This window comes from Vitis riparia, chromosome 1 (genome assembly GCF_004353265.1).
Source record: "Vitis riparia cultivar Riparia Gloire de Montpellier isolate 1030 chromosome 1, EGFV_Vit.rip_1.0, whole genome shotgun sequence".
Taxonomy (NCBI): domain Eukaryota; kingdom Viridiplantae; phylum Streptophyta; class Magnoliopsida; order Vitales; family Vitaceae; genus Vitis; species Vitis riparia.
The window spans coordinates 18,574,380-18,586,535 of NC_048431.1; the positions used below are offsets into that span (position 1 = coordinate 18,574,380).

Genomic DNA, 12,156 nt, shown 5'->3' on the forward strand with positions numbered 1-12,156 from the left:
CCTAAATGGAAACTTGGGCAATTCAATATCATGTTTCCTCTCATTCCCAAACATGTAAGTTTTATTCATGTGGAAATTTTAATTTTCAAAATTTAGAATTTACTTCAAGTAAATTAGCAAACACAAATAATAGTAAATCTCCGAAAGATCTCTAATCCATGTGAATACTTACAACTTAATAATTTAACATAGAATTAAGGTTTGCACAACTATATATAGGTATGTATATATATCCATTTTATAAATAAATGGTAAGTTCATACCATATTTGTTAATTTGAAATCAACAGAATATATATTTTAGACCGCTTGAGTTGCCCCTGTTAGAGTTGATATCATTGTCTTCACACCGAGGGATCATCGCCCGCCTGATACTCAACCCACCAACCATTTTCCTTAATTTCCAAGAAGCAACCTTCGCACGTGTACCAAACGACGCTTCAAACAAACCTCTGTTTGTTGCTCCATCACTTTCATTTTTAGTCCCTCCTTCCACCCCGCTGCTCTGCACCTGGTTTGTGCTGCACTATATTTGAAGATATTTTAATTTTAGGTTTTCTTTTTTCTGAATATCTAATAGATTTTTCAACAGAATTAGAATCTTTTAAAATTTCCCAGGCTGAATATGATATTTGTGGGCTATGATTTCCAAAACTAAACAAAATTCTTTAAATCCTTTGGCTAAAATAACATCCGGTAATTGATATCTTTGAAAATATGGTTTATTCACATAAAACGCACACAAAAAATATGGTAATTGAAATATTTGAATTAGCATTTTTTGTTGATGAATTCTCTTTGATTCAGAGAAATATACAAATTTACATCATTTTGGCTGTTGCTTTTTTGGTTTCCCTCCGTTTCCGCCAACTCTGTAACTATCCAACATGTCATTCCTAGCGCCCAAAACCGTATGAAACATCCCATTCACGCCGTTATGTAATCCGTCCAAACCCTCCGAAAAAGTTTTTGTTGCCGTTGCCAGCTCCTTAACGGCGTCCTTCAACCGCTCCTTTTTGTCCTTTTCCGGATCTCCTCTCGCCACGTCATCAACGGCGTCACACACTGTCCGTATCCGCGTCTCCACGCCGTTGAGCTCTCCAATCTTCGACCCCTTGCTCTTTTCAGAGATCGTCGTCTGGAGTTCGGCGAAGGAGTCAGCCCATGCGAACTCGGCCGGAATTTGGATGGCAACGAGATCTGGAAGTCCGTACAGAGAGAAGACCACAACTCCGGCGAAGAACACCGTCATCGCCCCGATGGTGTAGACCGTCCGGCGGACGAGTCTCTCCACGCTGGAGATCTTGCCACGCGGCGCATTTCCAAGCCCTCGCGCGAGATCGTGGATCAAAACCTTGACATCGTTCTCGAATCTCCGTTTCGTGAACCCTCGGGGACAGTTCGCCCAATCCGCTAGGGAATCCCTAGCTTTCTTGAGCTTCTCCGGGGCCGGACCCTCGCCGGAGAAGTCGAGCAAGTGAATAACAAAATTGATCAACAAACGGCGTTGGCGAAGGCGTTCGATCTCTGACGAAATCGAATTACAAACGTCTAAAAGCTTCACGCTATCATCCAAGAAGCAGGCGAGGGAGTCATCGGACGCAGACGGCTTCAGATTGGAGATCAGGCTTCGCACCTCCGCATGAATGGTGGAGAGGAAATCGACAGCGAGGGAGAGCCAAGAGAGGGTAAGAGAAGGCGGATTTAGAGCTTTGAGGCGGCGGATGAGGGCATCGTCGAAGGAGCAAGAAAGGAGTTCAAAGTTGTTGGGAAGAGAGCAATTTCTTGACCCGGAAAACGGGGAAAAAGCAGAGAAGCGTGAGACGCCCACCTGAAACATACTGAAGTTTATAACAGGAAAGAACCGGCCGGCGGACCAAGTTGGAAATGGAATTGAGCGTTGGCTGCTGCAGTCGTATGATATATATATATAGAGAGAGAGAAGAAGGGGGGCTTCCAAGTGGGCGAGCGAGGGCAGACACGATGAGGCTCGGAAGTTACAAAATCACCCCCATGACATGTGCCTGGGTTGTTGAGTTAGATGAAGCTGAAAAAGTAAAGGGCATTATTGGTAATTCGAAAAAAGAACGGACACACGGGAGGATGGTGGAAAGGACCGGGCCGTATGAAAAATAGGATAAGAGTGTAGAGGGGGAAAAGACGATGGGATTGCTGAATGGTGGGTGACGTTAGTTTGTTGGAATATTTTTTTTTCTTTTTTTAATAAAGAATATTGAACTTTCATTTTATTCGCCAGGCCCTTCCTCGGGTGCGTGGACTGTTGTTGCATGCGGATACGGCGTTCGTGTTTCATACCTTTTTGACAACCTGAAAGCCTTTTCTTTTGGGTGGCAGCTGGCAAGGACAAGTGGATTGGCGGCGTGTTTAGAGGGCTGACAACCTTTTCAACTGATCATGTTTCAACAGCCCTCTATACTCATTCATACTATGTATTTCCATCTCCATCTCCGATACATTTCAAAATTAATTTCATTATGCTTGAGGAAATTAAAAATTTTTTACTTTTGCAAATATAGTACCTGCAAATTTACCATATAAAAATTCTTGTCATAATAAAATTTACAAGTTAAGAACAAACAAATATATATATATATATAAGAGTAAATTGAAGACTTTGGCATGCATCATGTAGTCAAAGTCAAATTACATTCAAAATTTCCTTTAATGAAACAACAATCAAATTTGATTCCCTCTAGCTGGGGAAAGACACTGTTGGCTTCCCATAAATGACCTAAAGCCATCTTTCATAAAAATTTTAATAAAAATTAAGTTTTCCTCTTAACACTATAAATTTTCCAAATATCTTTAAAAATTAATTTTGAGGTGGGAAATCTTTTTTGATATCTCAAATTTTTAAAGCTATCTTTAAAATTATTACTTCTATAATATAAATCTACTATTTTAAAAAAAATAAAAATAAAAAAGGTGTATCAAATGGATACTAAATTTTAAAAATTAAAAATATTATTTTTAGAAAAAAAAAAGTTTATTCAAAGGATACTAAATTAAAAAAATATTAATGAATTATATATATATATATAAATAATTAATCTTGTTTTCATGATAATAAAACAAGACTTAGATGTAATGTTTTATATTTGAGTGTATTAGGCAATAATTATTTCCAAAGAAACAATCAAGGAAACAACAAATCCAAAGGAAATCAACTAATCAAGAAGAAAGAGAAGACTCAAAAGCAAATATTCATCATTTTTTTTTTTTAAAGATATTCATGTAAGGTTGAAGGTACATTATTTGTTAGGATAGAGCTCTCAAAAGCATTAACATGATGTAATATTTGGATTATTTTACATGATATCAAATTTTCATTCACTAACCTATTATGCATAATGATACATTTGAGTATATCAAGATTTAATCACTTGAATTGTGCATGGCTTCAATACATTGAGAGTTGTATAGAAGATTCAAATGATAGGTTCTTTACAAATTGATAAGTTTGTTCATATCTTGTTCATGTACTTTCATAATCCATTAGACATTGTAGTGCACTACTTCCTAATTGATGGGATGACTTAATTAGGTTATTGGAATGATTTTTCCATGGTAGTTATACTAGTTTGTATACTTATACATTGGATGAGACCTATAAAGCGTCTTGACTTATGATTATCAAATTGTCATATCTTCTCTAAACTACAATGTTGCATGGGTTCTCAACCTTGAGAGAATATTTCATTAGTGTTGAGACTATTAACTACTTTAACTTATGGATAAGATCCTAGAGTGATCATAGATTCCCTATGGATTGAGTGACTAGTGATTTTAGGTAGGTGGTAACATATATTCTCAATAGAGGTACCATGATATCTCATGGATTTGAGACAGTATGTCCATTTGGATGATCTTAAGGATTCATGATCATGTAGTTTATGACCATAGAATTTCCTTTAGTGGAATTTGACATATATCCCATTATGGATAAGAGTATGTCAATTGAAAATGATATAAAAGGATATGAGACTCAAGAATTGAGAGGTAATCCTGAGAGGTTGATAGCTACTATTTTATTGGATTATGGATATCAATTCATAAGAAACTTTCATGCAATGAATAATGAGTCATGAACTTGAGAAATTAATTAATTTGATTTGAATTTAACATCAAAGGATATTGTACTGCAATTGACTCTCTTTAGTAGAATGTTGAGTCTTCAGAGTTGGATTATGAGATAGTCAATATTTTTTTATGAGTTGCATAAGGGTGCATAAGCGTAAGCAATTAAGAGGTTTTGTATAAGGACAAGTTTGCATAAGTGGTTATGATTAAGTGCTTTTAGTTTCTACTTGGGTTATTTAATTAATTGGAGTCTATTATGACTAATTAATTAAATAAGACTCATAGATGCTAGATTAAGTGACCTAAGCCAATGATGGGCCATAACTACTGAAGCTCAGTTGCACTTTATATAAACCTTTTTAGGTTTTAAGGCTAATTGACTTGATTCTATATTCTTTCATCTTCCACATTAGAGAGTAACAGAGTAGAAACCTTAGCCACTATTCTTAAGGAAGAGTAGCAACTTAACTCTAGTGCCAAGGAGAAAACAAACTATGATATTCTTAAACAGGATTGAAAAGAAATAGGCTATTCCCTTACCTCCAAGTATTGATATCATTTGGTAAAGTCCAAAGAGATCAACAACCTAAAAGGGCTCTAAATTATCTCGGATTCAAAGAAAGATTCTTTTTATCATAGTAGTGGAAGGTAATCGGTAACTCTTGATAGCCCTTCTTGAATAATTAGGTGGAAGATATATGGTCTACGGGATCACCTTCAATACTTGGAATTTAAGGTTTAGGAGCATCTAAACCTAAAATTTAGTATTTTAACCCTAAAAATTCAATTTACAAAAATTGACATTGCTTTCACTATGCATAGATCTAAGATGCCAACACTATGATTATAATATATGGGATTTTTCCTTTATGCACCTAATTCTTGAAAGTTCATCTAAGTGCTAAATTGGTTGTATATTTTCATAAATTGAGTTAAAAAACTAAGTTTAAATTTGGTTAAAATCTTTCTAAAAGGTTTTTCAAAAGTAAATGAGATAATATTTATTATTTTTTGGTTTCATTTCAATCTTAAAACTTACATTTTCTTCAAACTAGTTAATATATGGGGGAATTGGTTGAGCTAATTAAGCCTAATCGATCGAGGGGGTTAAATGTCCTCTTTGGGTCTAGAAGGACTTATATCAATTGGTTGACTCCAAACTATACCTAAAAGCTAGTTTGGGTCTCTAACTCCTATTTAAAGCCTTAAAACTTCTAGCATTGCATGGGAATAGTTCTAAATCATTCTTGAATATTATTTACTATAAGGAGGTGTGTTTGGGTGCATATTGTTTCAAAACTTGCATTTCATCTTACTGCACTTCAATCTTAGTTTCTTTATATCTAATTGAGCTAAAAATTGTATTCTAGGATCAATCCTCTTTCATATCTTATCTTATGAGGTATTGCCAAGTGTAAGATCACTTAGGGAACTCAAGAATATGGTAGAGGGTCCATTAAAACCATAATCCAAGGGTGATAGTTTGGAGAATTTCACTTCAAAAGTCTTATTATTGTAAAGGATTGCTTGAAACCATAATTTAAGTATAAAACTTGAGGGCTTTGGTTAGAAGCCTCATTAATGGAACCCTTAACATGATTGAAGTTTGAAGAAAGTGGATGTAAGTCAAGTTGCATCAAATATAAAATCTTGTGTTTGCATTTTTCTATTCCTTACCTCTATTTGCTATTATATGTAACTATTGTAGGGAATCTTGGATCACTCTATTCCCTATCCTAGGATTAAGTTAAGTTCATGTGAATCTTCATAGGTCTTTCTAAATCTTATGCACAACAAAAACATGCAATTGGAAAACTATTCTAGGATTTAAATATTAAGCTTAGTGTGCTTACCTTTGATTTAGATGTTCCCAAATCAAATTTGTGTGGTGAAGATGAAGCTTGAAGTCTCCGAAGGTCTTGAATACTCAAGATCTTTTTCTTGATGACTCTCCCTTATTCCTTAACACTCAAACGATGGGGAGTTTTGGGAGGGTAAGGTTAAGGCTCTCTCTTCTCTTTGGATGGTGGTAGATTACTAACTTGAAATCCTAACCCTTAAGGGGGTATTTATAGGGTTCCCTAATTGGGTTTAAGTAAGTAAGCCCACATGGGCTTGGGTTACTTAATTTAGTCCAAAATGGGTCCCAATTGATTAATTAACCCTATTGGACCATCTAGCCCCATCCAAAGATGTTGTTCATCAACCCCTATGTAACCTTGTGTAATTACTAAAATGACCTTATGCACAAAAGTGAATAAAAAAGGTAATCTAACCCTCATAGACCATGCTAACATGGTATATGAGCTCGAGCGGGGACCATTGGGACCCATTTGATAATACTAGCTTTCTCAGAATTCAATTTTGAAGTTGATTCAATATCCTACTACAAAGAATCAACTATACTTAAATACCTTATGTAAATAACAAGAAGACATCGAGTGCTCAGGTTCGTGACTTACCATCTATTGTATGCAGTTTCCTTATGAACTAGTATTTGTAATCTAATAAGGTAAAAACCATCAACTTCTCAAGACTTCTTGTACTATCCTTGAGTTACAAATCTTCCTATTGTGTGATCAACTAACATGTCTTAGCTTACAAAAAACTTATGTCAAGTTCTACTTAAGGAACTAGTATGGTTATAATTTACATGAATACACCTCCTTAGGATCATCCAAAAGGGAACATTGTCTTAATCTCATGAGATCTCATACTACCTTTATTGAGAATACCTATTACTACTGATTTTTATCAATTGTGATCTAATACATAAGAAATATATGATCACTTTAGGATCTCATGCATAGGTCAAATCGTTGAGAAGTAATACAATGAAGCAGCTTGGTGAAGTCATGACTACTTGATAAACTCATGTCATGACTCATCATAGGTTTTATCCAATGTGTAACCATACACACTAGTGTACTCACCATGAGAAACCCATTCTGATAGCTAAAACCAATCATCCCTCCAATTTGGAGGTAGTGCACTACAACCTCTAATGGGTTACCTAAACCCATGAACCAATTGTGAACAAGTCATCTACTTGTAAGAAATTTATGTCTTGGATCTTTCGTGTAACTCCTAAAGCACCCAAATCATGTACAATACAAAATATGTAAGTTTGAATGCTTACAAAGTATAATGCATGAAATGAAGATAGATCAAAGTGAAATAGAACTTTATTAATAAATAATAAATTCCAAAGTTTAAATCATGGGTCTACAAGACTTCTAAGAACATTGATTTGATTCTTCAACACTTGGATTCAAGGTTTAGGAATATCCAAACCTAAATGTTAATGCTTTAACCTTAAAGATCAATTATTTAAAAAATTGGTATTGCTTTTGTTGCTTAGATCTAAGATGCCAATAACTGGTATCAGAATATAACGTTATAAGCAAGCTTAGATCATTGTTTAGGGTGTGCAAACCTTTTTTTTTTACAGCCTTGATATTATCCCATGGCCAAGGGATGCATGTATGTTTCTTTTTTATTATCATATGTGTTGATTGAATGGGATAATTGTTTTCTTTCTTTGTTTCTTCATAGATTTGGTTGTAAGCTCCATTATAGGAGCATAAGATTTAATTTTATGATGTAAAATTTTTATTTATTTTTTTATTTTTTAATCTATGGAAGGCTACATGAGGAGAATTCCTCAAGGATGTCAATAAAAGTCAATCTTTATTGGAGCATCATCTATGAAGAATCAAGGAGTTTAATAGTTGTAGAAGAAATGATGAATCTTTATTTGAATGAATAAAAAAAAAAAGAGTTTTATCTTGTAGATAGAGAGATCTATTCTCCATCACTAAAATATCCAATCATGGCCTCTCACAGTATAAATTTACCTTCAACATTTTGAGATTAGATCAAGTTTTGTGGTAAAATCACACCTCTAATATGTTTAGATTATTGTCTTATTGCATTGATAGTAATGATATTTGGCATAGTGTGACCACTTATCCGCTTCCACATAGTTGAGTGGTATAAGCCAAATTTAATATTGTGCTAGTTGGGTATCTGCCTTAGCCAATGATATTAGCATCAAAGTACATTCTAATGACTTGCACGATTGACATAAGTTGAATTGGCAATTAAGCCTCAAGACCATGTTCGGATGTGGGAAAACATATCAATCATGTTGTTGATAGTAAGGTAGCATTAAGACTTATTAAGACCCTTTCATGCAGTGGCATCATTCCATCATAGATAGATTTTTTATTTGACATGCATTTTTTTATGAGTTAATGATTATTTCAATAATACTACTTCTTTGTTGCTTCTTTCACCTTTTTTTTTTTTTTTTTCAATTCTAACTACTTCTTTAGATGTGTAGGGAAACAACATGGTAATATACAAGTTGTTTTATCCTTATGATCTATATAGAGCTATGAGACATATACACATGGTGTCAAACAAGGCATAGGAGGCAGTAGATCTATTGGCTTAGTTGAAAATTGACTCTTTGACTATAATTACTTCACATGTGCCTACTCAAGGGGATTGGGGGGTGAGGGGGAGAGGACAGGACATAAGGAACTTACAATGACACAATAGTATTGTCTTGATACTCCTATTGCACCTATTATTTAGGACTAGAGCCATATTTAGGATTAACCATCTATATCATTCCATACTCTTATTTAGCCTCTCAGTACCACCACAACATATCATCTACTCCAAGTCTAGTTGCACCTTAAGAGACTAAGTGAGAGCATGATGCCAAGGACAAAGGAGAGCATGTAGATGATGCAAAGGATGTCCATGTTCCTCCTAATTTGTAGTTTGATCTTGATGCTCACATTGCTCATAATTTCAACATTGCTCCTAATGTCATGTTTGATCTTAATGTAGAAGTTGAGGGACTCTTAGCTACAACATAGATATATCAAAAGCATCTAGCTCATAAAAAGAGATCTCACCACGTGATTTATGAAAATTAGTGCAATATTTGATAGGCTTATATTTCTTTGTTTAATATGTTGTTATGCCTTTATTTATTTATTTTGTATATAGTTTTTGATATGTTAGTTCTTTTAAATATAGTTTAATAGAATAGTTATGAGGGTTATGCATTATTAAATTTGAGTTGATTGTGCCACATTGATTTTTTATTAGTTAAGAATAAGTCCACTTGATCCACATTGATTACTTGTAGAATAATCACATAGGTTGAGTTCACTTGATTATTATGGATGACATGAGATTGAGCGTTTTTTTTATTTTTTATTTTAAATCCAAATCGAGTTAGAATTTTATTTCTCGAATATTGAATGTTGGATGGGTTGAGCATTTATCTTGATTTCATTTGTAGATATTGAATTTTGGAGAGGTTAAGATTTTGTGATGATTTCATTTTATAGATGTTGAATTCTTCATAGATTATATGCTTGCAATAATATGTAAGTAAAATAAATTCCTCGTCTCCTGAGGACACGAGTTTCTCTTTAATTAAAAAAAAAAATTATGTTGGATTTGTGTTAAAGTTGTCAAAATTATGTTGGACTTGTGTTAAAGTTGTCTCTGGAAGAAACAAGTTCAATGCAAGTGATTACTTTTGGTAAAACTAATAAGGAACTCGTCTATTCAACAAACAAATTTAATTTTTTTTTTGTTTTTTATTTTTATTTTTATTTGCGTTGTTTCTCTATGCTGACATAAAATGCCAATTTTTTTTTTAAATGATTTTATTTAGTGTACCTGTCCATTTAGCCAAATGATTTACCATCAAACATACAAAATTAACCCAAGTGGTGAATGGTTGAGATTAGTCTTAATTCTGAATTGGAAAAGCAAAGAGTAAATAATGTTGGTGAGGCTTGTTGGAAACTTGTCTCAACTTGGAGCTTTTCATTTGTGAAACACTTTTTCTTGGGCGTGTGGATTCTTGTCACACGCATCTTATGATGCACCCCCCCACCCCTCCCACAATCTATATCTCCTTTTTGGGAAATGTCTGTTGCTTCTCCGATTCAAAAGAGGGGTTTCTTAGCCAACTTTATAAGACTACAAGTGAAAATGAGTTGAAAATGAGATTGGTCCAATAAAATAAAAGTCTTACCATAAAAGCTCCCTCCTACCAATTTCCTTCATCAAATCCATCATCACCCCATATTGTCTTTTAAACAAATGTGTAGGGAGAAACAATCTTGGCTTGGTTCATCATCCTTTCCTCTGAATATCTTTGGCTTGGTTCACCATCCTTTCCTCTGAATACCTTGGCTGATCATATATATTTACTGTTGTTGAATTGCCTACCCTACATAACTCATCAATCCTCCATAACCCTTCAACTGCAAGGTGGCTTGTACGGTTGCTTTTAGCTTTCAAATATGTGGTTCCCATGGCTACCTACCATATCATTTATCTAAGCTAATGTATTACAAGAATACCCAGAACATGGCTGGTTCTCAGAAGCACACTACACACCCATCCTTCCAAGTGTGATTGATACTGCTTATAGGGTTGCTTCTCCAATTTGTTCTGTTTGAACATTTCCACAACATTCATGACATAAGCTAAGGTTTGACATTATGTAATTAATTCAATTAATATAATCATTTTTTTTAATAGGAGGTTTCTTGGGAAACTTAACAGGAGTAAAATTGAAAATTGAGGCATGGGGATAAGGGTTAATTTTGGGTTACTTGGAAGGATAAAGAGATATTGTTTGTAATTGAAGCTGGGGTGGAAAGACTGAAACATATCCATAGTTTTATCAATGGCTATTAACACCTTTCCTGTTTTTATGGTTCAATGTTCTGATTGATAATGATGGTTTTCAATCTCAATTCTTGAGGTAGCTTCAAATTTCAGAAAAGAAATGTCTGTTGCTATTGCTTATGGGTTTCTTCTCCAATTTGCTTTTGAACATTCTTCTTATGTTTGAATATTTGAACCAATATTCATCATATCATGTTTGACCTGATCGAATAGAAGATGCATTGAAAATGAGACAATCCCTAAAGAAGAAAAAATAGATAAACCCTATACTTACCACAAATGAAACAATCTGGTGGAGATCTGACTTGGGTGGCAATGGGCTGAGCTGGGTGCAGTTTCTATGAGAACACCATAGACTCGATTCAATTACAGTAGGTTTACTGAGAAATTTGGAAGAGAAAGGGGTGTTTTTCTGCAAAATATTTTCAGTAACAATAAACATATGAAGAACACTATGGTTATGTTTGGTCCCGGAAAGTACTAAGAAAAGAAAAAAATTACTAAGAAAAATAAACCGAGAAAACTGTTATTCACATTCACATTCCCAAACATAATTTTCTTCTTAAAAATAATTGCAAACCTATTATAGAAACCGTTTTTAAAAAATTGTTTCACACTTCTGCTTTGTTCCGGAAGAGCCTGGCTGCCACTACTAGTTATGGGTTGCTTCTCCAATTTGTTTTCTACGGTTATTGTTGAATACTTGCCAAGCTTTCATAATATCAGGTTTGACCAAGTGCCAATAATTTAAAATTTTTTGAGTACAACCTTGGGCAACTTGAAAATATTACAACTCAAAATGGGTTGAAAATAAGATTTTCCCGGAAAAGAGAGGAACTCTATATTTGAGTAAAGAGGTTACCCTGGCAAGGAAGCCATCTTAAAGGGGGTCCCAATGGTGACTACAACCTAGGAATCTTCTATTGAGACCCAAAAGATTAGTCTACAAAGAAAGCGTCTACCTATGAGCAACTGAACAAATGTGTAACTCTAATTTTCTTGCCATCCTCTCGCTTAGTTGACCACCATTGCTTCCTGCCCGTGTTTTACATGATGTTAGCCCACAGCTCATGTTTTAACACTAGAGACTTCACAATGGGCACCAGATGCCAAACTCAACCTAAATGGATTATCATTCTTAAAAACCATCAACTGCTGGACCGACCTAAACACATTCGCCCTGAGCCAAATGCATACCTCTAAGATGCTGATTGTCTAACTTAACTTGAGGAGTTCTCTCCTCGTACACTGTAAGCTATATCTTTGCATGCTTATTATGCACTACCCTGAATATCGTATGAACGTATGGTTGCATCTCAAGTAT

At 34.5% G+C, this 12,156-nt stretch overlaps 1 protein-coding gene across 1 annotated transcript; it reads right to left on the reverse strand.

Moving 5' to 3' along the window:
* Window positions 1-825: 825 nt before the first annotated feature.
* Window positions 826-1,839, reverse strand: LOC117920623 (UPF0496 protein 4-like). Its single transcript, XM_034838229.1, has one exon. It carries the CDS (start codon window positions 1,837-1,839, stop codon window positions 826-828), a length of 1,014 nt encoding a protein of 337 aa, XP_034694120.1.
* Window positions 1,840-12,156: the final 10,317 nt, after the last annotated feature.

Bases quoted from the DNA above. Each gene is read 5' to 3' on its own strand.
- LOC117920623 (XM_034838229.1), bottom strand. From the start codon at position 1,839: ATGTTTCAGGTGGGCGTCTCACGCTTCTCTGCTTTTTCCCCGTTTTCC.